The sequence below is a fragment of the Pygocentrus nattereri genome, chromosome 17, assembly GCF_015220715.1.
Source record: "Pygocentrus nattereri isolate fPygNat1 chromosome 17, fPygNat1.pri, whole genome shotgun sequence".
NCBI lineage: Eukaryota > Metazoa > Chordata > Actinopteri > Characiformes > Serrasalmidae > Pygocentrus > Pygocentrus nattereri.
Window position 1 is genome coordinate 13,803,230 of NC_051227.1, and position 27,022 is coordinate 13,830,251.

Sequence of the window (27,022 nt, forward strand, 5' to 3'; positions counted from 1 at the left end):
GAATTTGAACAGGGCTTTGTCAGGGCTGATGCTCATGATCTCATTTGTTAAAACCAGGAACATGTTTGTAAACAAATAACTGATAATGACATTAATTTATGCATTGTTTTCTTTTGGTCTTCGTTGCTAGTGTTTTATTTGGCAGGACTCCTACCGTCTCTGGATGAGGTAGTCCTCCAGAATGTCCAGACAGCGCACCATCTGGGAGAAGATGAGTACGCGGTGGCCACCAGCTTTGAGCTTGGGCAAGAGCTTGTCGATCAGAACCAGCTTCCCTGCAGCCTGTATCATAGCCTGTAGATGGAATTCTGGGTGGTCGGCAGGGTGGGTCTCTCTGAACTCCTCCATTATCTTCTCCTCAGCACCTACAAAATATAAAAAGTATAAAAAACTTTAAAAACACCACCTAGCTTAGATGTCAACTATAACCGATTTTACCTATTCCTGATTTTGATGTATGACAAGCATATGAAGACAATCTAAGATTTTATTATTTCTTTTACAGCAGTGCCTTTTTTATTGTAGTGTAATTCATGTGGTGTGAGCTCGCACCGTTGATGAGGTAGGGGTGATTACAGCATTTTCTCAACTCCATCATGGTATTCAGCAGGTTGGGGACATTAGATCCTCCACCTCCTCCACCTCCACTCTTGGACAAGAAGGCAAAGTTTTTCTCCAGAATAGCACGGTAGTATTTCTTTTGCACGTTGGTCAGCTCCACTTCAATAATAGTCTCCTCTTTTGGGGCCAGATTCTTCTCCACATCCTCTTTGAGTCTTCGAAGCATCATGGGCTTTAGAATACCCTGCAGCTTTTGCACCTGAGAGAGCAGAGACGGACAATGCTTGAAACTAATGCTTTATCACAGAAACTAGCAGCAGAGCAAAAGTTATTTTGCAGGTAATACCAACTACTTTCTAAAGCATTCATGTGTCATTGTTCACATCTTTGGTGAAAATATTCTTCCTTTCAAAAATAGCATGTACCTTTATACTGAAGATTAATGCTGAATGCCTAATCAGCACAGACTAAAAGGCTAATATTTCATCTGCCCCAGTACTAGCTTTAAGCTAAAGGTCAATCCGTTGTTTTTGTAAGTACCATGCAGCAAAGTGGTGAGAATAAGATAAAGAGCTGATGAACTGCACCTGCTCTTCAGTTTTCAGGTCTCCAAACTCCTGCATGAAGGTGGACTCTGAAGGGAAGCGTTCTGGTTCCAGAAAGTTGAGGAGACTGAAGAGTTCTTCCACCGTGTTCTGCAGTGGCGTTCCTGTCAGCAGGACTTTGTGTTCCTGCAAGAGATGAAGAGGTTTGCTAAAAAATCACGACCCACTGTCTCAGGTGAATAAGAAATTCATTAGAGGGGTCATCTGCAGCCCATTAATCAGAGCTCCTCCTGAGCTCCACAGCCAAGGGTCCCACAGACAGTTTTTCTTTCTAAGGCTCAGCAGGACAGAGATTAGGGAAATTCAGCAGAGCCAGCATAATTTTGGTCACTAATTGACAATGCACCAAACACAATAGGTTTTTGTTAAGTCGTCCGATTCAGGGTCTCACAGAATAGGAATTTAGCGTTTGGAGATACTGAGTCCTATACAAAAAGAACCAGCAAGAGATCTACCATGTCCATCATCTTCAGTCCCTCCAGTAGTTTGCAGTTCCTGTTTTTCAGTCGATGGGCCTCATCAATAATCACACAGCGCCATGGAACACTTCGAAGCTCTGGGCAGTCAGTCAGGATCATCTCGAACGTAGTGATGATGGCATGGAATTTGTATGCTCCCTTTATCACACGACCCTGGGTGAGGGAGAGCAAAACACCAGAAGTGACAAGATTCCACAAAATGACTCAATGGACTTGGACGGCATTATAAATCAGAATCATGAGGAGAGAAAAAAAAAAAAAACAAAAAAAAAAAAAACACACAAAACCCTCAAACCACAGGTGTTAAAAAGAGGCTTTTTTTCTCAACCTGTGCATCTCTGTAGTTCATCTCATAGGCCTGGATGGTCCGTCGACTGGCCTGACTGCCATGGTAGACGACCACATTGAGCTCAGTCCAGGTCCTGAACTCCCTTTCCCAGTTCGGTATGGTGGAGAGAGGTGCAATCACCAGGAAAGGGCCGTGGATGCCCTTCAGATAGATCTCATAGAGGAAAGTGATGGACTGGATTGTTTTTCCCAGACCCATTTCATCAGCTAATATACAGTTTCGTCTAAAGGGTTAAAAAAGGAAAAAAGAGGAGGAGGGATAAATAAATGTAAAAAATTAAACATGACCTCTTCATTTAGTGCTTGCCAAAAGAAACACTGGAGCTTAAGTGGAATTGGAGCAGTTCATTAAAATTCTTTAACTTAAACAGGGAGAGCTACAAAAAATGTTTGTGTACTTGTAGCCTTATGGTCTGTATTAATGAGGGTGAGAAGCAGTGCAGCTGGACAGCAGAGTAATTGCATACATACGTGTTGTACCAGTTGAAGAGCAGCCAGTTGACTCCTTCCAGCTGGTATTCCCTGAGTGCGTTGCCATTTTTATATTCCCTGGAACTCTCGGATTTCTGCCAGTCGCTGGCGGGAGGTCGCTCCTGTTTCAAATAAAACAATTCCCGTTAGTGGTTTTCAACAACCGCAAGAACGTGGGCCTTTTCCTTTCGCCGCCTCTTTTGCTCTCTCGCCAGTCACAAGAGAAAACAAAGTGAGATGGAGTGCCAGCCCTCACCATGCGCTTCAGCTGCGGCTCCCGTGCCATCACTCGCTCAAAATCCTCAATCTTGCCTTGGTCAATGTCTGCTTTCAGCTCCCATGTGCTGTCCTCATATGGCAGCGAACACCACTTCACCAGGTACAGCGTGACCGACTGTGGAAGATAAAATTAGAAAAAAGAACTTAGCAGGTTCTCCTAGCACGAGTTTGCTTATAGCACATTACACATACAAAAAAAAAAAAAAAAAAAAAAAAAAAAGTTACACACGTCTCCATTTTCGTCTGTGCTCTCGGACACATCGAGAACTCTGTCCACTTCCACGTAGTCTGGGTTGAATGGTTCATCATCAATCTGAAAATAAGAATGGTGGAATTTATGTACGCACCACTTCAAGAATATGCAAGCAGGGGTAGAACACCACAGAAATAAGTCGGTAACAATTACAACTTTATGGCCAGAGTTACAGAAACATAACATTGACTAACAGCTACTAAAACACTTCCATACCCATTAAAAAAAACAAAACAAAAAAAACAAACAAAAAAAAAAGTTCACAAAAATACTGCAAGCAACGATGGAAAGATTGTAAAGCTCATTCAAAAGTCAGGTATACAATCGGGTTTTCACATCACACGTCTTTACGTATAAACATCACACGCAGACTCACAAAGAAGATCCGGTTCAATGCTTAGGTCTCAATAGAAAAAAAAAACAAAAACAAAAAAACACATTATACCAATGAGGAACGATGACAACAGCAGATAATTCACTCACATTCCTGGAAGACATGGCCTTCAAGTTTTGAATGAGATCTCATTGAATTCTCTTTTAATCATCAGACTCCGTGCAATGGCACATTTCCACCAGAGAGGTCTCTAAAACTCCCCAAACCTTACATAGTGCAGCTTCATTTATGACACTGCTGTTCAGTTATCTACTGCAGTGGCCAAAGTCTGAACAACGCTAAAATCTGACTTGACAGTCAAATCTCTGATCAATCAGGAGGAAAAGTAGATATTCTGTTAAGGGTGGATGTTTGTGAATGTGTGTAAATTTAAATGCTAAAATGGCATTTTAAAAATGGTAGGCTGTGCTTAGAGGTCAAAATGTGAAAATGTCAGCAGGAACAACAGGCAATAAGCATGTTTACCCATACAAATGCATGTGGCCAGTATTGAGATCATTTCTTATGTGAAGACAGACACAGAATATGGGGGAAAAAAAAATAAAAATCTAGGTGCATCCCAACAGTGCTTATGTGGTTGGTGTAAATCTGGAGGGGAAAACCCTTTTACACTTCAATACTTTCACACAGGATGAGACAAGTTCTAAGATAAGATTTTTAAAACTAAATTAATACAAGTACTCTGCTCCTTAGCTGCCTTAGCACCAGGAGCACAGAGTGAACTGTGGGGATAAGGTCATGAAGTGCTCCATTTTATTACCTTAACCTGAGTCTGTTCAAAATGGCACCATAAACATATGCAACCACTACATACAGCCACCATTATCAGAGCAAGCTGTAAAAGCAAGGGGGTGGGAAAAAACAAAATGGTGGACAAACCGGGATATTTAGGATTTATACTGACCTCGTTTAGGAAGTTGCTGAGTGCCTGTTTGGCTCTGAACCTCTTGACTTTCTGGTGGATTCTCTTGTCCTTCTCCAGATCCTTGATGTCCGCCCAGCGACAGTGCAGGTACGAGCTACATAACACCAACAGCACATAAAGCCAAAGTTTGTTTAAATGTAAACAAACTACACATGGTTGGCTAATATGGTTGACATGGGAATAGTGGAGAAAGTAGCTATTCTAACAAAAAGTAAAGTCTGTAACAGGCCTTTGGTTCTTAGAGGAAAAAGATGGAGAATTGTGCAATCCCACTACGAAAAATCTGATAATGACAATTCACTCATAAGATGGGTGTGTAGCTGTTAATGTGAGCTAGCTAGGGTCCAAAAGTCTGAGCCTGATGGTGAAAACTTTCTATTCTGGTGGACGATATTACAGTCAAAGACATCACAATAGAAATTCATGACATTTTGATGCAGACAGTGCAATAACAGCGTCACATGTAAATACATTTTTGCCTCAATTTGAATAGCAACTTAATGTTTTCACTGTTTTACTTGTTTAAAACATTTTTATATACTTTAAACGAGTGGTTAGTCACTTGGACCCCACATTGTTTACATAGCAAACCTTCTGAATTATTCTTTAGCTACTAGGCAAGCCTGGCTCATGCTGGTTTCCAATGGTACCCTCAGCCAATAGCCTCTCTTCTTTTACATTTCTTTCAAAACAAACACCTTTCGGCAAGCCCTGTCTTCCAAAGAATATGGGCAAAACCAAAAAACCAAAAAACATCTAAAACTTTTTAATTTAAGTTGAGCAACGGCGAACAGGTTTCTTTTCTCTCCAACAAATTAAAGCGTTTAATCTGATGAGTCTTAAAACTACACCAAGTTGTTCCCAAAAGTACAAATGTAATATATGCAAGTCAGAACACGACCACTTTCATACCATTTAAGAATTACCATCATCTCCCATTAAACACCGCACATAGTATAGCTGATCCAAGAAGGCTAAAAGCTTTTAATAAGATAAAATTTTTAATACATTCAAATTATCTACTAATTTTGTTTCGCACAACGGAGACAACAGACTTTTTATAAAGGGATACTCACAAACTCTTGAATTTGACGTAAAATTCCTCAATCTCTACTGCCTCTCCAGTCTCCAGCTGTAAAAAGGAAAGCAGAACGGATTGATTGGTTTTTAATGTTGTCAAGTGTGTGTGTTACTTAATACTTCATGAGATCCTACAAATCACGACTGAAGGGGGGGGTGGGGGGGGACACACAACTTAACAGGTTTTTTGGTTCTCTCCACACTGCACGCTTCCTGTGACGCAACACAAGTAGTTCTCGTTTTCTTGGCACGCGTATTTTTGCTTGTCTGTACCGCCCCAGGACGAAGGCAGAAGCAACAATAGTGAGACAAGGGGGGGGGGGAAGAAAAAAAAAAGTTCCCTCTGTCTGTAAAGAGCAGTGCGGTGTGCCTGAGTCATGAGTCATGAATCACTTCAGCCCCTCCACCGCACACAGCTTCGCTCACAGGGAGCTGACCCGGGCCTGGCTTCCTGCCAAAACCACAGTGCTACGCCAGACGCCAAAACCTACCATTTCCTCGGGCGGGAGCCCATTTGCAGCTGCGCTACTGAGAGCCGCGTGCGCCGTGTGTATTATTTTTGGCCGGCGGACTCACAGTGCTGTTGTGAAAGGTAGTAGCGGTGCACGCCGACCGTTTTCTGCTAAACCTTAAAGTAATCGCTCTGATAGAAGGTTCTCTCACTCAGTACTTTTCACCAGCTGGCTCATGGTTCTATTACTACACAGCAATGGAGGAGAAGCAAAACAAATTCCTTACAGGACTAAGATTTTTGCCTTTACAGTGGAATAAAACCTCAAACTCCTGAGCAATACAGACTCTAGGGCAGCAGCACAGCTTTAAAGAGGTTTCTAAAGCGGATGCTGGGCTCTAGGGACACACAGTACGTTGTTAATTATTATCGCAATGTTTTCTGGGTGCACCTATTTGGGTGACTGTCCATTTCTGATCAATGTCATGTATGTCTACTGAGGCCAACACAAACCTCCATAACATGCAGAAAATGGGATTAAATCTGTGGCCTGGCATTAGAGAAACAATACTTTTCAAATAAAGTAAAATGAATAAAATGCAGGCATTTAAGTGCAGTAACCCACTGTTTCCTAAATTCTGCTCTTCTGGAGTTCAATAAACCCATGATCAAAACTGGTTTGAAATATTAGCCAATTGCACCGGATGTTTTTTTAAATAAGCGAATAGCTGTTGATTCTAATACGACACATCAACGTATCCATTATATCAACTTCTGTGATAAAAAAAAACCCAAGATGTTTGAAATCACTCCATGATGAATAAATCTGTTAAAGCATAATGCCCCATAATACTTGTTTGAACCCCCTATGAAGCTTGAAGTGTCTGTCTTGTATTGTTGTGTTTACAGTACGCTACACCAAGAAAATTAGTGCTACACTGCACTGGTATAACGACAGCTGAAATCTGAATTTCACCAACTTGGGACAATTTTTTTATTACGGTATATATTTGATTTATCCATGACAACGATTGCTATTACTGTTGCAACGTGGTCCTTTATACAGACAGCATCATGAAGAAACAAGGTTTTATTCAATACTTTATTGGAGCTTCAGACTCAGACTTGATGTGGTTCAGGTTCGGACTGAAATTTGATCATGTGGTTGGACTCTGATAGAAAGTGCTTGGTCTGTCTGTGGGTTTAGGGAACAAGTAAAGGTCTAAGCTGAACATGTGACAAAGTCACAGACTACCCAACTCTCACCTGTTTCTTTACCATACGCATGCCCATAATCTTCTCCACAACGGGACCCTCTGCATCAGGCACTTCCTAAAATACAGACACAGAGGAACAAATGAGTGATAAATCAGTCAGGGAACATGCCTCCAGCAAAGCAACAAACGGCAGGTTACGTCAGCAAATTTTCCACCTCCAGTGTGGTGACACCATCGCACACTTGTATCGTAACAGCTTGATGCACTGACCGTCTGTTCTGAAGTAGTCGAGGGAGATTTGGGTCCCGGAGAATCGTCTCCATCATCATCCTCGTCAGAGATCCTGAACTCTAGGTCCTCAGTGTAGCGCTTTCTCTTCACCTGCCGGCTCGAGCGCCTTTTCTGTGGCCACACCACACAAACCAATAAGTAATATGGCAGCATTCCTCTCTAACCCAAGTGCGTCTAAAAAGTACAGCCAAGTCACACCTATAAAACTGACAGATAAGGGTCATAGCAAATCTCATGAGCAGAGATCTTTGCAATTAGGTCATTGTTACGCTTTTTATTCCATTTCCCACTAATTCGTAGCATATGCTACAGGCGTTTCATAAAAGGAATGCTCATAGTTGGTGCAACAAGAAGAATCCAACCTCAATATATGTTCATTTTAACAGCAGTAACAGCAAAGAATTATACACGTGTTTAGAATGCTCACATTATACTGGTAAACCACCTACATCCTACCTAAGATTGGTGCGTGTATATTTCTATGTATGTATGTATATTTATCAATATTATGCTGATAATTACATAAGCACAATGACTTTTTTGACTATATTTGTCTGAATTTAACTGGGGGGGGTAGCCATAACTTCTGCACAGGCCTCGTTTTATGGTGTATGATTTTAACTCTCCACAAACAGTAAATGAATAGTAATTGTGCCCCAAAATGATGAGATTTTCCTGCACTTTAAATGTGCTCCATGTAGAGAATGTTAACTGGTCACTCCAGCAAAACATTTAATTTGACCAATCTATTTCATGCAACTGTAGCTCTATACTTGCCACGACACAGATGCTTACAAATATGAAGTGTCAGTTTAACTGCTGAGACCTTCTCAAATACAAGAACTTTCTCATGAATCAGGCATTTTGTTTACACAGTATGAAGTGACTAGCATTTTTAATCATTCTGGATGTCAGCAACATAAAATGAATCATGCTAACTTGTTTACAACATAAACTATGGACTTAAAGCCATATTAATCACTCTAAACATGAGGTCTTGGATGGCAGCCCTCAAGTCAACTGCCAAATCTGGCAGTGCACTTTTTTTTAACACAATATGGGCGTTTCCTAAAAACAACCCCTTGCTAACCGTGGCTACGTCCACATCAGCCATGTGTGGCAGGCATGCTGATAATGTCTCATCCACAAAACAAAGAAAAGCAGCCAAACGGTGAGCTCGCCCAAGATTTGGTCCAGAACAGAAAACTGCAGATGGTCTGATTTGGCTGATCCTGCCGCTGCCTAACAGGGCGGTGGAGCACAGCAGGCCGTAACCAGAATGGCACCCAGGCAGCCGTCCAAAACGAGGTGAGATTAAAAATCACAGTAGACCAGCAAAGTGTAGTTCTAAAACACTACCCAGATACTACATAGCTTGAAAGCTACAACTGAACTCCGGGAAAACTATATTCCTTTTTTTCCTTCTTCTTTAAGGAGTTTAATGGAGTAAACCAACATCGCTAATTTTCACTGGAAACTAAATGTCAAAAAACAACCCGTTCTTGATATATCTGTGATGTCAAAGAGCACTTTGAGAATGGGGTGCAATACAGAGCAGCCAACCAGAACAGAGCTCATTTAAATTTTTCATTCTTAAATGCACAGTGCCAAACAGTTCAGAGAAAGAGTTTAGAAAAGTAAAGCAAAAAAAAAAAAAAAAAAAGTAAAATTACTGTCCATTTTTGATAAAACAAAAAAGTATAAGTGGCTATTGTTAAAAAAAGACTGGAAGCAGAACATGTCTGGGTAACATCAATGGCTACAAAATCTATGAGCTAGCTAACCTCAAAGCACAAATCCATCTTTGTAGTATCCCCTCACACTCTACAGACAACTTACCTGGACACCATCATCATCCTCTTCCTCTGGTGATGGGGGAGGCGTTTTCTCCGTTTCGGAGGTGACTGAGGACTCTCTCTTGCGCTTGGCATCCTTCTTAGTGCTGCTCTCCGTGTCGGGCTTCTTAGCACTGTGAATAGATAAATGGTCAGTGCAAGCAGCACAGGCAAAGTACACTAACCAGAGTGTCAGATCAGTAAATTTACTACTTTATGTTTATTTATAAATAGTTTATTCACTCATTTTCTTTAAGGTGAGCTGTAGTTGTGCAAAAGGTGGAGTGCTTTTTGGTCCCACCAGAAGTTCTGAGCAACAGCTTTGGAGCCCAAAAGAGAGAGAAAAAAAAAAAAAAAAGATTTTTTTTTCTTCATTTCATTCCATGAAGTAGATTACCTATTGGCAAGCAAAGTGCTGTGAGGGGACAAGAAAACAAAAACAGCAGAAATGTACACTCCCTTCAAATTCCAGAGAGAGTGCAAAAAGGGAGAAGAATCAGTATAAGAAAAAAATTGTAATGCAGAAAGAAAAAGAAAAGGACAGTAAGACAGGAAGAGAAAGAGTGAGACAGAAGAGAGCAAGAGGAAGAGAGAGTAAGAAAGTCAGACAGACAGAAAGACAGAGCATAAGGGGGAGAGAAAAAAAAAAAAAAAAGACGAGACAAAGAGAGACAGGGAAAATGACAGAGCGACAGAAGTGTGCAGTAGAGCAGGCGAGCCGAAACTCCACTTCCAGTTCCGAGTGCCGCTCTCCCTTCCCTGCCACAGATTACTGGATGCCCTGGAGGCTCCGGAGCTCGCTCGCCGCTCAGGGCCCCCCTCTCCTTTCATTCGCACGCCAAGAGCAATCAAATCGCCCTGGTAACCGGCGGTCACGTGACCCGCACCTGTTCCTCTGGCTGGACGCCACTGGCTAAAGCCATCTGCTTGCCTCAGTCAGAGTCTCTCTCTCTCCCTCGCTCCCTCTCTCTAGCACCTGCAGCAACGAGGCTGGCTCTGTGGCTTTGGGTTTCATACTGTCACCGTTCAGCAAACACAGCCAGAAAGAAAGAAGGGAAGAAAAAAAAAGATGCAGACAAAAGGAAGAAAAAAAAAAAAGACTCAGAAAAAATGGCAAGAGCTATAAGAGCATGAAGAGCAGACTTGTAAAAGGAGGGGCGAGGGGATGGCACACTCGTTTCTTTCAATGGCCTGACCTTTCTGAATAATCACAGCGGTCAGGGAGCAGTTCAAAGCTCTAAAGGCCAACCGACTCTGCTTTAGTGAAGAATTCAGCCTCGCTCATTTCAGAGATGATCACAGTGACCCCTTTGCAGGACGGGTGGGCGATATGGCAAAAATGTAACATCATGATACTAGTAACGTAACAGCACAGACTTCCAATACTACGGCAACATCCTGTATCGTGACAATTTGTCTTGTATCATCGTGCTGTGGCTAGCACATTATCTCATGGCCATCATTAGCTTGTAGCTAACACCAAGGATATAACTGGGTTGAACATTAGAGGGGGTCAACGGATGTCCTATGGGGGCCCGGAGGGCACGTAGCCATGGAAAAGAAATGGCTTATATAGGATCTCTGGTTCAAGCTCACGTTTCACACACTGGGCCTAAGAATATTTCCCAATACGCATGTTGATATTAGTTACTGACAATTATTTAAAGCAGTATTCATTACATTAAAAAACAATTCAATATTGCCATTTTATCAAATAACGATGAAAATGAATAATAGGCTGGCATATAGACAAGTTATTAATTGTCAGGAGGGGTCGCATACCCTCATAGAACGTTATTATATGAAATGCTTATGAATATAACACCCAAGACACTGTTTTACGATCATCCGGACAAAAGCTTTTGTGCTAAACTTTTTTTTAAAAACTCAATTCATGGTGGAGGGGTAGATTCAGGGTGTTAAAGCAGAACAACCCCCAAAATAACCAACTTTTACTAATTTTCCACTATTTTATAATCAACATTCCATATGAAACTCAGAAAAAGGTTCACTTGTGGTTTTGCATAAAGTGAATAAAATGTCTATTTGCGCTGAGTCTCTACAAATCAACCATTTCATACAATAACTCTGAATCACTCGGCTTGCAACTCAAAGAGCAAATTATGCAAAAAAAGGATTCCTCTTCAACACTTCCTGATGGTTAATAGGGTTCCATTTACCTCTTATCATACTACTACTAATATTATAAATATTGTTTTTTTCCCCAGGTATTGTCCATGAAAATAGTGATATAAATTACAGATCATGATGCCCATCTCTACTGGGAGCATGTGAGGGTCTGCAGGATGTGCTGTGTATGTATGTGAGTGTAAAAGAGGCAGAGCTGGAGAGTCTAATTGGCATTAGGTGGGAGTACAGGCAGGGGTAGGGGGCAGGACGCACAGCCCGGTGCCGATTTCCATGAGCCCCACTGCTCCACACACACACACACAGAAGGAGAAGAGGGCCAGGGGGTTAATGGGACACCTGCCGTTGCCGGTGAGATGACTCATCCTCAACTGGACACCCCCCCCCCCATTTCTCTCTCTCTCTCACACACACACACACACACACACACACACACAGCCGGCTCTAACAGCAGCTGCACTCTTACACACACAGAACTGTTTACACTCCTTAGCTCTTTTGCAGTCGCCATCACGCGAGTGAAAACGTAAACAGACACAAGTGAGAACGTAAAAAAAAACAGGGGGCGGGGGGGAGATGACGCAGGAACAGGCTGCTATAAGACACCTGGGCTTTTTTTGTACAAATCAGGGATGCCTCACTATGGGGACCGTGGGCCGATATTTAACAATATTACATGAATATCTGCCAAGCCTGATTCATAACAGTTTCTAAAATACAGAAATTGGGACTGGATCCACCTGACTTTCATTACAGGGATAAGCTTTAGTTTTGTAGGGTTTCAAAAGCAATAAATTGTATCCCAGTGTGGCCTAAAGAGAGTATAACATTAAATACCAATTTAAAATATTAGTTCAATCTTAATGTCTTTTCAATGCAGAGCCAAAGCAAAGCATACATCTGCTGATATGTGATTCTGATATTGGTTTTTGTTACGGAAGCACGACATTCTCCGAGCGCATATTCTGGTGGGGGGACTTTCAGAAGGGTACACAAAGGCACAGAGTAGCGAGTGAAGGTTAGTTAAAACTAGTCATCACTTGGTAATCAACAGGGCGTGGGAACAAAATTGGTCAAAAATGGCACAATTAAAGGAGGGGAAATGCCTTACTTAGATATGAGTGAAAAAGAAGGGCGGGGGGGGGGGGGCAAGCACAAGAGAGATGAAAGAGAGCAGCAAGCTAGATAAGAGTGACCAAAAGAGAGAAAATGAATGGATGGAGAGATGGGGAGAGAGAGAGAGAGAGAGAGAGAGAGAGAGAGAGAGAGAGAGAGAGAGAGAGAGAGAGAGAGAGAGAGAGAGAGAGAGAGAGAGAGAGAGAGAGAGAGAGAGAGAGAGAGAGAGAGAGAGAGAGAGAGAGAGAGAGAGAATGAGAATATGGCATCGCACCGTGAGGCCCGTCTAAGCAAGGTCACCCGCGCTGTGCAATCACTCAATTACTCACCATCACTGACAAGGCATGTTTATTACCCAGACCTCTACTGAGATCAGGACGCACACCAGCGCCCGACCGATACAAAAACTGCCTCTTTTTTTTTTTTTAAGAGCTAAAAGTTCTGATGACCAGTATAAGTAGATAGAATTTAACAGTCAAAACTGAATCGGATGCCAACAGCTTTAGTTAAACAATGTTTCACTGATATGACCTGAACAGTGAACGTTCAAGACAGGTGTGCAGCGATGCACTTGGCCCACAGTTCAATTCTAAGCACTGGGTTCACAGTTGGATATTCTCATGCGATTTTGAAAAAACTGAATTAAGAAAATGGACTATCCATGTTACACAACTTAATGATCTGTTAAACTGTGCTGCAAATTCATTTCCGTTCATGCTCAAAACAATGAACGTGATGCCATAATTAAAAGAAAAACTTCTACTTTGCACATCGCCACAGCTTTGCATCACAAGATCACAGCACATTGTTGCACCCCTAGTCAAGTGAGTTATTAAAACAGAACAAACTTAAAATATAGGGGAGAATCTTAGCAGTCTTGGCTCTTTGCATGAATTGACTCATTTTTCCTCTTACTGCTTTTCAGTATTATTCACAAAGTTCCCAATACAAGGTATACTGGGGGTGTAACACAAAGTATTGCACTGTATTATACTACATTGAGGCAAGCAAGCATGTTAGCTTGTGATATTACAAAGCACAGCGTTTGCTTTGTTGTGCTGCTATGAAACCAGTCTAAATGGTTTAGATACTTGTTACATCTCAAATGTTTATATTTTGACAAAGCTCGATTTCTTAGAACACTATTAAACTGAAAGGCACTCATTTTTTGCTGCATCGAAAGAGAACCATCATACAGATCTATGAATTTTGCCAATCTGTGTTTCTTAATTCCATTTAATTTTACATACAATCTGGTATGCATTGTTCCACCTGGAAGTAAGCAGGTTGTTGTTCTAAGGTTCCTAAAAGAGGGGCACACGAATTCGAAACCACAGAACCTTTTCAATTTTCACCACAACAAGCCGCTCAACAACTCTAAATACTGCATATCTCCCATCTTCAAAAACGAAAGCGAAAGGCATCTCTGAGAGGTGAAGGGGCAATGAGGACAGAAAAAAAAAATAAATAAAAAAAAAAAGTAGTGCAGCGGCGGCATCTTAACCAACTTGCATCGGCTTTCTACAATGACTGCTCAGCCAAAGGTCTTTTCATGTGTGCGCTATGGTGGTGAGAAAGGAGGGGTTGGTCTTTCGCATACTGAGAATTGCAGAAGTTCAGCGGTGACAATGTGCCCTCTCCCCCCCTCTTCACTCCTTCCTCTCCCTCATGACGTGTACGCAATGCATGAGGTGGGTTAGCACTTAATGTAAGCATCAGGACTACATTCAAATCTATTGACTGCTTTTTTCATTTTCGTTTCTGAGGAGAAGGCTGTGTCTGAACACCAAAGCAGGAAAACAACTCCTCGTAAGAAGCAAAATCTCCTAACCAACCCCTGGTGGGATGATGTGCCTGGCAGGCAAGGAGGGATACAACAAAAGGGGAGGCGGTGGGGGGGGATGAGAAGTTAGTTAGATGCTGAGTGTTCACTCTTTATAGTGCCATCTTCCTCTTTGCATTGTCTTTGAGTTTCAATGTCACATGAAACTTTCTGCCAGACCCTGGAGGGGGGATGGGGAGGCGCTTGTTTGAGGACAAATAACCAGTGAGGCTCGAGAGCGACCAGGCATGTGGGTTCGACTGAGCTAAAAAGTGCAACGCACTTGCTCACTCACTCTCACTCACACGTGTTGCTGCACTTCCTATGCAACCACGACTGTTGTGGTTTAGCAGATCTGAGTGTACAGGATGTACTTATGAGATAACCTGTGTCTCTGCGTCAAGGCAAGATCAGATCAGCGGGCCTAGAGAGCCAATGGCTGCACACCATACTCGTGCTGTTAGAAGGGGCGAGGAGGGAAAAGAAAAAAAAAAAGAAAAGAAAAAGGTCTCGGTGACTAAAATGGGGGATTTGCTGTAGTTGCTTGGGAACCTGCCAATGAATCGAGGATGAGAGAAGTGTATTTGCATTGCAAAACACTTTAGTCGTCTCACTGGGGGACAGAGCCACACGCACACACATGGTTATGGTGGCGGAAGGAGACTGGGAAGTATTTGATGGCTGCGTGTACAAAAACAAAACCTGCGCACACTCCTGTGTAACCCCTGGGTGTGGTCCCACACAAGGCGCAATGACTATTTATAGTTTTACCTTCCCACTTGATGAAAAAGCCAACAAAAGCAAGGTCAGAAGCCCTTTGAAAATCTAAACTGCTCTGTTCTCCCTCACTTCCTGCCTTTCCTTGGTTTAAACATGGAGTGAAAGGTTAAGAGAAAGCTGATAAGAGGGCTGGAGAAATATTTGTAGCATTTGAAAAATGGCAAGTGGGAGTAAAACTGAATGACAAAAGGCCAATCACATGTGCGACTTGCTTTGCTATGCAGATTCAGCCTAGTAGCCCACTTTCCGAGTGGGGGAAATGAGGCCACATGGCTACCAAACCAGCCTGAGGTTCAGCCCCCCAACACTACACCCAACACTGGAGCGGATCTGGTCCAATCCAGGGCGGCATGATTAATGGCACGGCCTGATGGACTAACCACCATTATGTGCCATTTTGAAAGGAGAGATACCCCTCCCCCCTGATGCTTCCCTCCACTACCCCACCCCCTTGAGATGACCTACTGCTCTGGCTGTGTGCTGCAGAGGCACCACCGACTGCTGGCGTTGGCCCCACCCTCTTCCTCTAGATGAAAGAAGTGGTGGAGTGGCAGGACTGCGGAGGGGAGGGGCATGGTGGGGGTTTAGGGGTTGTTGCACATTCCTCGGCAAGCTCATATTACTACCTTCACTAGAGAGGGGGTAAAAAATGGCAGTACTGCCTGCTAATGCATATTCAGTCTTGACGCAGTTTGGAAGGGGCCGTAATAAGTGCCGCGAAAAACACTATACAGGCAAAAGTATCTTTCTAATTGGTGAATTCGGCTCCTTTACTATAATCTCTGGAGAGATAAATCTCCATCCAATACCTTTGGGATGAGCTGGAGTGGAGTTCGACTTCTATACTGCTTCTGTGGCTGAATTAGGAGGGAGCGATATGGCAGAAATCATACCACAATGTGTGTGATATTTTGGCACACACAATGCACTAGCAGCGCCATATAAAAAAATTCTGGACACTGACTTGTTTAACTCTTCATATGCTGTGCTGCACCGCACTAAATCCAATTAAACAGGACTAATTATGTTTTTTTAATGAAACGTGCTGTGTTTATGGACCATATCGCAATATGCTTACAGACGTATACTAGCTATCACAATAACAATAAAATACTGTCTAATTCTAGGCCAAAAAACAAACAGAAACTACTAAAGGTTTCCAAGAGAAGTAGATGTTAGACAAGCAGGTGTTTACCTTTGGAAATGCAGGGCAAATTTGCTGCTATGTGGACTGATGTGCACCTCGAGATGAGGCCAACACAGAAAAAAAAAAATCCTTCAGGCTAAAGGAAGTGGTTCTCTGACACTGCACAGCTTTGAACTCTCGGCAGCACACGGATGACAAATATAGCACAATGGAAGCTCAGACAAACAATTGCTCCAGCTCACAGACATTCAAAAACTTAATGCTAACCCTTTGCATTTTAATGTGCGGCTTGGCTCAGTTTAATGTAAAGTACCAGTGGCAACTATTGTGTCATGACAAGCTTCATATTTTTTGAATCTTGCTAATATTAATGCTGGATCTGATATATTGTACCATGTTAAAATATACACTACATAACTAGTTTAGACCGCTATATTGTCATCTTGACAGCAGCTATGGTTTATTCATTGGCTGGGATAATCCTGGCTTTCCTAAAGATAACACTGCAGGAAAATAAATAAATAAATAAATAAAACATATATATTTTATCAGCATTGCTACTTCTATAAGCTATAAATCCATGACTTCTGTCTGCTGGCTGGAGACAACCATGCCACCATCGGCACTAGACGGTACCAGACGACCTAGAAAACATAACTACAGTTCAGTGAACCGGATGATCACATGATCATCAGGGCTTCCATTGAGTTGGATGCTGGAAAACAGATCTCTGAAAAATCAAAGACCAACTGGTCACATGACCACACTATGCACTCTGGAAGGTCATGTAACTGTGATACACGTACCAGTTTATTTGACACCGGAAGACTCAAACATCTTCTAAAAGTATGATGGTATGATCAACCACTAACCTAGAGGTCAAGGTCCTGAACCAAAAAAACACTGCAAATTATTGGCAAGATAGCTGCACAAAAGACGTAAATGTAAGTATTTTCTCTGTTAAAAAGCCGATGTAAGGCCACTGTAATAGTGTTTTATGGTTTTCATTTCCTTCATAAAAATCGCCAGTAATATGCTGATGGCTTGGCCGCTACGTGGTCTACAGAGCAGCGCTAGTAGCTGTTAATGAAGATGTAGTTTTAGTAGTAGTCTTTAATGAAGATGTAGTAGTAGTTTTTTTAATGAAGATGTAGTTGCGTTTTTATTCGGTGGCTCGTTTTATTGATTGATGCGTAAAACTGAAGTTGTGAATGAATCGCAAGTGCCCGTGCTTTTCACTCTCCTTCAGATAAAAGGCAAAATGTCAGTGTGATATACCATTATTACTATAGTCTGGAGACAAAGCAGGAAAACACGTCCTGATTATTTTTCTCAGGCCATTTCCAACATGATTCACCTGTCCTGTCATGTGAAAGGTGAGATAGATCACAACAGCTGGAGTCAGCACATTGGAAATGGCCAGAAAACCTCGCCTCGTCTGTTTACGAAAAGTCACTGACGACAAACGATGACGTTTCCGGTTCTTGAAGGGTCATCTCATTTCATAGGGGGAACATTTCAACCACTACCCCTTGTAACTCAGTTTCAAGGGGTAGGGGTAAAAAGAAGAAACCCAAGCCCTATATTAAATGATTTCTTACATTTATTAAATGAACATTTCTCCAAGGAGGTGAGGAGAAGGAAAAAAAAAATTAATTACCTGGGCTTCTTGGAGCTCTTCGGCTTAGGAGTGGTTGTCTTGACCTTCTTCTCTTTAGGTTCCTTGGGTTCTTTGGGTGTTTTTGGAGTTTTCGGTGTTTTTGGAGTCTTGGGCTCTTTCGGTTCCTTGGCCTCCTTCTCCTTTGGTCTCTTTTTGCTCTTCTTCTCAAGAGGAGACTGGTCAGTGGGGCAAAGCCCAGTCTCTCCATCACCCCCAAAGCCTCCTCCTGCATCCAGCTTACAGGCCTCGTTTTTTCCTTCCACGTCCTCGCTCACCTTAGCTTTCTTCTTCTTCTTCTTTTTTGGCTTCTGCTCGCTCTCCATCTGTTGTGCGTCACAATTGCCTGGCTGGAGGTTCGAGCCTGAGGCAGGCGTCTTGCTGGATGCAGTCATCTCTGAAGAGGAATCCGATGGGGAATGCTGCCAGAGAGAAAGGAAATTCTTAGTTAGCTCTGGGAAAATGGACAGGAAAGAGGCACACTTGTTTTAGTATGGAAAATAAGAGGTCAATTGCATTTATTTGCTTTTTTAAAAATATATTTGCCACTTTACATCCATGCATGAATCCTAGACAACTTGAAGCTCTTGAGAAAGGAAACAGCATTGAGAAAGGAAAGCAGCTGTAGGCCTACTTTGACTATTCTCAAATAGTCACCAGATGCCATCACCTCTTCAGACTTGCAGCGTTTTCCAAACTGCTTTAGGGTTAAAAAAAACAAGAATGCTTCATCTCCACTAGTGACCTAGCAGACTGTATTTATGGCGGCTCGCAAGTCAGTTTTTGCAATTAAAAAAATATATTCTGTCCAAAGACAAAAACCCTGCTGCACTCCTTTGCACGGTCATTTCTAAATCAGGTTTGTTAAAAGAGCAAGAAAAACACTCAGCTGCTAGTCAGAGCATTACTACAAGAGACAGTTGAGGTAACCAATAAGGCACAAATGTAAATATCACGCTAGTTTTCACTATAGACTTTTTTCAGATAAGCTGCACATCAGAATAGGTATCAGGAGAGGAAAACCTGGATCACTAGATGTACAGTTCCAGCCTACTCATGCAGAAGTAACACCAGCAGCTCCGTTTAACTCTGCCTCTTTCTAGGAGGAGAGTTAGCTCAACTGCCTGCTACAGCAAAGACAGACTGACAGGAAGCACACTGGCAGCTGTGCAGAGCGTCCAGCTGCCCAGAGGCCCAGTAGCAGATGGGCCTGAGGCATTATGGCACTAATAAATTATATCTATACTTTAAAAAGGAAAGGAGGGGTGGGGAAGGGTAGGCATTTATGGACATCAGCAAAATTTACCGCAATATGCCACAACTCTCACTAGGCACATGTGTCTTAAAAATCCTCACCCCGTCAGAACTGTTGGGATGCACAGCTTTTTTCTTTTAGAGGGCAACGGTTCTAGGAACAGACGTGCTGTATGTTTTCATTGCATGGCATGCACGACGCTTTAAAACAAAAGTCTTTCAAAACCACATCACTGTGGTGGTTAAATGCAAATTTCCTGTAACGTACTAAAAGAGGGGAAAAGGGTGCAACATGCATGAGAAACAATCGCAAGGTCACAGAAAACACCCAACACCCAGCCCAGCAGCGGTCATTAGACCAGCTGGACCAGAGGGGAGGATGCTGCCTCTGCCGCCGCTGCTTTAACGGATAAATGTCTCGTCTCTTGCCAAGCCTCCCCAATAATCAATTGCATGAATGACAATAGGCCCTCCACACGCGCTCTCTGCATTTCTAATTTGACAGCCGCAGTCCAGAATGCGATATGCTTGATATAAAGTTTCATCTCTCCAACGGGGAGACTGACGTGTCAGTTAATCTAGCAGGCAAAGTGCTCGCTCCGAGAGCTAAATACTCCCTGAAGGAGCCCCATGCTGCTGCTGCTGCCTTGCAGCAGACTTTCCCCCCCCCTTGCATAGTGAAGACTAGCGATGAGCTAACACCCAATTCATCTGATGACACTTGGCTCCTATGCACTGAGCCAAACACCATCTAAACGCTATCTTGGAGATTCACGGCTTGAACTTCAGCCTGCCTCTGTCAAAGAGCAAAAGTAAATGGGCTTCTTATTTATGGGGTTACTGTAAGCTACTTTAAACATACTCACCGCACAAGAGCATGCGATTAAACAGAGTTCTGAGGTTTGCAAGGAAAGCTTTCTTTCAAATCATCCTCATGATCTGCGCAACATCCCAGTAAACGTAATAAATTTAATGAATAATATGAGCAGTAAGCTCCCTGCAATATTGTTGATATTGGGGTTAAACCACAACACTGTTTTAGAGGTACTGATACCAAAAACTTGCAATTCAAATTGCTTTAAAAAAAAAAAAAAAAAAAAAAAAATGCATAAAAACTAATTAGCTTCCTTTTTGTAAATGTAATTTGCAAGTACTGCATAAGGTTTCCCTTTGGTGCAATTTAAGCTAAACAGGACAAAAACCGATAAAAGCATGAGCAAAAGTCTTTGCCAAGGAGTAGCAGTACTCGAACTCTGGAAGCACGGGTCCATTAATTTCACTATGACTATTTAGAACAGTATTTATCAAACCCATGAGATCTGGAACACTGCTTTATGAATGAAAAAGTTCAGAAGAGAAAACATGGACAAACTTTAACCTAAAATAAATTGCTAAGCACCAACCAACCATCGTGCTCGTCTTGCTATTTCTACTTTATGTAAACAATGAGGACGTGTATGTCTGAACTGTTACGCTTGGTACCCATTTAGCTGGTGCAGCAGAAGCCACAATAGAGAGTCTGTTTCAGTAGAGAAAACCCCCCAGTCTACTGAAGGGTTGGTCTCATTTATTTCTCATCAGAACGTCTCAGTACTTCATGGGGACCACTGGGATATATTTCATAATGCAGAATCTCTCAGGTTTCGCCAGACAAGCTTAGTCAAGCCTGTCCAAGAAGAAAATAGATGAGGAACATCCTCAATTTTGGGCTCAAGTTATCTGGTTGACTCAAAAAACCTGCTTTGTGAAATATTTCCCACAACAGCAGCCCAACAATCCAGGGACTGAACCTTTACAATTTTTAAAATAAAAGGCTACTAAATGGTTCTGGAAAAAAAGGCAAGTATACTTCACAGAGGTGGTTCTCAAACCTGCCCTTAAGGACACCCAGACAGTGTAGATAGTGATTTTTACACTACTGCTTTACAGAATTTAGAAATTCTTTAAAGTTTTAACAAGCATTTTTTTTTCACATCTCTAATAAAAACAGTTCTTTAAAGAATTTTTAAAAAGCAAAAAAATTTACAGGGAACCATTTGGACTATAACTGCTTCTTGCACACACTGAACGAAGCTCAGCCTTTAAAAATCAAAAAAGGGAAAAACAACCCCTCTGTAATAGCTATTCCCCTGGTTCTGAGAATGGCTATTTAGCCAGCTAGCAAAACATTTCAGTGCACTCCCATTCATCATACTAAGTGATTCTTGGCACCACCTTTAAGTTACCCAAGGGGGGGGGGGATAAAAACAAAACCCACAACTTACATTGCAGATACATAATATGACTCTGGCAAAGGGGCAGGGGAATGACTGCTTGGTGCAAGACACAAAATAAATCTATTAACATGTAATAAATGATTGAAAAACTGGGGGAGTAAACCGTGAAATCAGAGTATGAAAATGTAAAAGTGCACAGCCGATGTGTCCCTCACTCTCTTCCAAGCATCTCTCATTTACCGCCTTTTGTCGAACCCACTGGTAGTTACCAAAACTGGGCAACAGGGTTCAGCCCACAGCTCAGCTGTTTCAAAAGACTGCTGCTTTTCACAACCCTCAATCTTTGATTCAGCTCTGATAATTCATTTCAAATCAAAATGTGCAGCATATGCTGCTAAAACTCTGTTGAAGCAAGGCACATCAAAAACTGAATCTTAATCAAAATAAAATATCAAACGTGAACGTGTGTATTGATAAACCCCAAAAGCTATACCGCGTATTGTTGGCAAAACTGATCATGCTACCCAAGATTAGCTCGCACTCTGCTCTTAAAATTAATATTTGGCAAAAGGAATTACAAACATACTGTCTCAGTGTAACTATCAGTTCAACACAATTTAACACTGATGGCATTATTTGTTTTTTGATAACTAAAGCAACAAATACTGTAACTGCTAACACTGGACTGTCCATAGCATATATACTGCCTCCTCCCACCCACTCTCCTCCAATAGGCTGCACCCACATGTATAGTTTTGATCACGGACCGTGGCATCCAAAAGTTTTTCAACGCTCAAAGATTACAACATCCACACCAATGGCTCGATATTAGTCTGACTAAGACCGATAGTCCAAGACATGATCATGTACACAGGATGGTTTGATTGCCAGTATAAACAAGGTCTTATAGCCTTAAGCTTGAAAACGTGACTAATATTACATGGACTATGAGAAATTTGAACATGTAGCTGCTTAGCTCACCCCAATGACACATTTTTGGGTAAGAGTTTTTTTTTTTTTTTTTTTAAACACCAAACAAAAGGTTAAAGGGTGTAGACATTTGTGGAGTGGAAGAGACAAACTAGATGCTAGCATGCATATAAACAGGACTACAATGGTCTGGTCTTTTATACAGCTCTGGCAAATGTCTTGGCCCGGTCTTGTTTCTCAGACTAACTTAGAATTAGTTAGACCAAGCTACTGTGCACTTAACAGTTACTGTACATGTATATTAACTCTGAACTTGTACTCAACTGACAAAAGAACCAAGCTTAGTGTACTAACGGTGCTAATGGTACAGAGAGGAGCACATGTGTAACAAGCCTGTGTTGTGCACTCCTGAGAACACAGCCTAACCTGTACTGAGCATGAATGGTGCACATATCCCAAACCAAATATTTGCCTAAAGCTGCAGAAGCGCCATGACGAGACAACCAAACTTCAATAATTAAACACCGCCACAGCTGGTCTGAAGGTGACTATTAAATCTACCACATGAGAAAGGAGGAAGGTGGGGGGGGGGGGGGGGGGGGGGGGGGGGGGTTAGAAAATGATCCAATACCTTCAGGCACATTTTGTGAACCAGACAAAAGGAACGATGCCTTATTAGCCCTCAGCCAAAGACGGAGATGCACTGAAGCGATGAATACTGCCTTACATCTAGGTCATACGTGAGGTAAGACAAATTAAAACTGACATCTTAAATGTCAACCTCCGAAGTTTATAATCAGGACACTACGTAAAAAGAAGGAAAAAAAGAAGAGGCAATAAGTGGTGGAGTGAAGGGAGAAGAAAAAAAAAAAAAAAAAAAAGTATTTGCTGGATAGGAGTGGTAGACTATGAGTGGCCATTGTGTGTGAATGGGTGACCAGAGAAAGAGCCTTTCAGTGCAAAACAAGCTAATGGCACAGAGATCACGTGACCCGCACGGAGCCGGAGCGATTGAGAGTTGCTTCACCACCGACCCCCTCCTCCACCCGCCCTACAGGACACATCCTGCTGAACGCCATTAACTCACGCATGAGTCCTCCGAGACAGACAAGCCAAAAAAAAAAAAAAAAAAAAAAAGCAAAGACAGAACAGGAGAGACATGGAAAGACAGAACAGGAGAGACAGATGGGGGAACAGAGACAAAATAGGAGAAAGGGAGGAAAGGACAGCAGGAATAGGAGAGAGAGAGAGAGAGAGAGAGAGAGAGAGAGAGAACGAGAGAGAACGAGAGAGAACGAGAGAGAACGAGAGAGAACGAGAGAGAGAGAGAGAGAGAGAGAGAGAGAGAGAGAGAGAGAGAGAGAGAGAGAGAGAGAGAGAGAGAGAGAGAGAGAGAGAGAGAGAGAGAGAACGGAAGGAGTGCAGACGGGGGAGGAGAGAGATGCTTAGAGAGAGCAGGAAGGGAGCATTTCCCCTTCAGAGAGGAGAAGGGGGGGTAGTGTGTGGTGCTGGTGTGGGTTGGGGGAGGGGGGGGGGGTTGGGGGGGTTGGAGATTAGCGCAGTGGCGCCTGTGTCTCAGGGAGGGCCAGGATATGCACCAAAGAGGAAATAAACAGCTGTAAAAATCCATTTCCCACACACCCCCTAGACCCGCAGGGGCAGCAGTAACGCTCCACTGTGGAACCCTCAAACGCACACCTTCCACCACCCACCTGCACAGAAACAGGACTTTCCAAAAGTCACCCACCCACCCAGATACCTAAGAGGTGGGAATATCTAGACCCCCCCCGCCAACCTGAGGTTCAATCTGAGTGTTGCATACACACTGCAAAAAGAGCCAATATTTTGCATTTTTATTCCATATTATTTTCTGTCTCTCAGGTCCAATCATGCTGTTTGTATTTTATGTACCAAAAATAGCCACATTAGTTCTACATGATTGTTCAACATTTCCTGAAATAAAAACACTTACTGTGCCTTTAAGTCTGATATGTAAATAAGCTCTGCTCTGATTGAAAGTTCTGTACTGTGCCTCTTAAAAATAGTACAGACTGAAACACTGACGTGAAAGGGGTTGGGCTAAACCACTATAGGCTGAATCAGTCAATATACGTAAATGTGTTAAGATATCACAAAAACAGTGAATTTGGGAAAAAATGGCAAGAACTGAGGGATGAATCGTATGTTTTAATTTTCAATGTTTACGTACTACTTCAGACTTGTGCACTTTAAACTACCAATAGACTATAGTTTATTTTTCATTAGCAACGTTCAGTACTGTTGAAACTTAAGCCTGGACTAAACTGGATTTGTTAATGTTAATATTACACTACTAGCTTTATAATTATTCTAAGACCAGGCTTAACTCACTTTCAGTAAACCAGTCCTTACATGCTCACGCCAACACTAGAACGTTGTGAACTGATTTTTTTTCGACCCACTCCTACAACCTAATGAAGGATATATTGATCATCCACCAGACTGACCTGTATGTGAGGCACTTGGTGGCTGAGTGGAGGTGACTGGTGCGTGGGACCCCAGCTGCCCTGCTGAGGCGGCGGAGAGCCCTGGTGGCGTGCTACCAGGTGTGCCTGCGTTGCGGGCAGAGCCGGAGGGGTTCGCACCTGCTGCAGCTGCTGGAAAGGCATCGCAGGCGTCTGCAGCTGCTGCCCAGGCCGTGGCACTTGCTGCGTGTGCGGGGCCTGTGCATCTGCATGGTTGGTTTGTCTTCCCTGAGCACCCGCGCCTCTGTGGTTGGGCGACAAGGCCGCATACATCTGTGCAGGGGGAGGGTGTGGGTGCTGCTGTGGATGAGGGAGCTGCTGGGGGTGAGGATGCTGCTGGGCTGGGGTCATAGGCCCTGGGCCCCTCTGTGGATGGGCCATGGGACCCTGGGGTTGGAGTGGGACACTAGGATATCCGCTCACTTCAGGCCCCAGGCCTGCGCTGGGAGGGCGCCCCTGCTGGGGTGGAGGAGTGCCTGCAGGGGTGGCCATGTTCCTCATGGGCGACATGGAAGGGGGAGAGCCATAAGATCCCTGAGGCGGAGGGGCGAGGTGCTGCTGCTGCATTTTCGGCTGGGCTGAGGGCTGGTTCTGCGCTGGGTGCATAGGCTGGGGGGTCATTTGGTTCACGTGAAGGGGCTGCTGGTGCATTGGTCCCTGCTGGGTCCCAGGTGTGGGGTACCGCTGGTTCCCAACAGGGCCTGGGTAGCGCTGCACCTGGGCCACAGGGGCGCTGGAGTTGCTGTTGCTGCTGGTGGTAAGGCTCATGTTGGGACTCATCCCTGAAGTGTTGGCTAATCCCTGATTTAGGTTGCCGTATGGAGGATAGGGAGGGTACTGCCCTGAGCTGTTTACAGTGTTGCTTGAGACTGGCTGGTTGTTCATGTTAAATCCCATGTTCTGGTGGGGTCTTCCACTCATGACTTGCTGGGGTGGCTGCTGGGGCTGTTGCTGCTGCTGTTGTCTCGATGGGCTCTGAGGGAACGGAGAGCTGTGGCTTGACACAGAGTCAGGATGCACAGGGCCTTGGGCCGTCCTGTGTAGGAACTGTTGGCCAGGCTGCTGATGTTGCTGTGGTGCCTGCGCTGGGTGGCACATGGCTGGTCCTGCCATGCCAGGGCTCTGTGATAGTCCCACATGGCCCATGAAACGGTTCGCCTCCTGAGGCATGCCTTGAGGGAAGTGGTTCATTCTTGGAGGAGTCTGCGTCTGGCTGTGTCCTTGCATGTTGTATTCATTGTGGCCCATGTAGGACCCTATTTGGTGGCCATGGCCCTGTGGTCCTGCAGGGCCATGCTGAAGAGAAGGTGGCTGCGCCGGCTGTTGCTGGAAAGAGGGTCGGCCTTGTTCAGGTACTTGCATGGCCTGTGGGCCCCAGGCACCTCCGTCATCTGGGAACGACTGGCCTCGTCCATCTCCTTGTGCTCCTGGGTAGACATGGTGTCCTCCGCTGGCTCCCGGTCCACTGTGGGCAACTGAGGCACCATGGTACCGTGAGTGAGGGGAAGACATACCATTGACCGGGCCATTTCCCATCATGCGGCCCCCTTGCTGCTCCATCGAATGCATCTTGTGTTGCTCATACTGACTGAAATGATCAAAGTGGTGGCCAAGCTTCGGCTGCCCAGAGACAGCAGGTGTCGAGAGGTGAAGAGAGGAGGGGAGCTGCCCGTAGCCTTGGTGCTCATGGGTCATCTGCTGGCTCATGGGATTTGCCTGGCCTTGGGGGTAGCCACAGTCCCCCAGACCCTCAAGCCCATCGGTGAACAGATTCCCATCGTCCCCGAAGAGGCTCATCATGCCTGGGTCGGCCATGGCCGCACGCTGGACCAGCTGTGCGACAGGGCTTCGGACGCAGGACGGGGAATGTGTGCTTACGCAGAGGTGGATGTCCTCAAAGCTGCTAATCCGCTAACTAATCTGCAGCATGTCACTCCATATTTCCTTAATTCTCTCAGAGAACGCAGCGTCAGGCGAAGTCAGGTTACAGGGGACCTACCTAGCGAAAGAGAGAGCGAGAGAGAGAGCAAGAGAGAGAGATATATATATAAATTAGTACAAATAGTTCTAGGTGAGCACCATCCATTTTGTCCACTTCAAACTGTGGTTTATTAAATCTTCAGCCACTGAGTCACAGCTGTTGAGAGATCTGAGTGCAGTTGAGTGTTGGCAAGCTTTTTTCCTTTAACACCCCCCCTTCAGTTAAGTCAGTTGTAACTGACTCTCAGCCAACCTATAATCCCTACCCCCACCCTTCTC

General features: G+C 43.6%; 1 protein-coding gene across 3 annotated transcripts in view; it reads right to left on the minus strand.

The window, feature by feature from the left end:
- chd7 (chromodomain helicase DNA binding protein 7) overlaps positions 1-27,022 on the minus strand; it is a 66,342-nt gene that overhangs the window by 23,058 nt on the left and 16,262 nt on the right. For 2 of the 3 annotated variants that reach the window (XM_037546427.1, XM_037546425.1), the window contains exons 2-16: positions 24,746-26,762; positions 17,863-18,281; positions 9,194-9,323; positions 7,334-7,465; positions 7,113-7,178; positions 5,392-5,447; positions 4,295-4,409; positions 2,973-3,056; positions 2,721-2,858; positions 2,465-2,586; positions 1,974-2,217; positions 1,622-1,798; positions 1,149-1,292; positions 553-820; positions 155-365 (exon numbers count right to left, since the gene is read on the minus strand). In XM_037546427.1, coding sequence (XP_037402324.1) covers positions 155-365; positions 553-820; positions 1,149-1,292; positions 1,622-1,798; positions 1,974-2,217; positions 2,465-2,586; positions 2,721-2,858; positions 2,973-3,056; positions 4,295-4,409; positions 5,392-5,447; positions 7,113-7,178; positions 7,334-7,465; positions 9,194-9,323; positions 17,863-18,281; positions 24,746-26,578 — 4,139 coding nt within the window. In that variant the 5' untranslated portion in view covers positions 26,579-26,762. The remainder of the gene's footprint in view (positions 1-154; positions 366-552; positions 821-1,148; positions 1,293-1,621; positions 1,799-1,973; positions 2,218-2,464; positions 2,587-2,720; positions 2,859-2,972; positions 3,057-4,294; positions 4,410-5,391; positions 5,448-7,112; positions 7,179-7,333; positions 7,466-9,193; positions 9,324-17,862; positions 18,282-24,745; positions 26,763-27,022) is intronic. The other variant, XM_037546426.1, reaches the window with a different exon arrangement.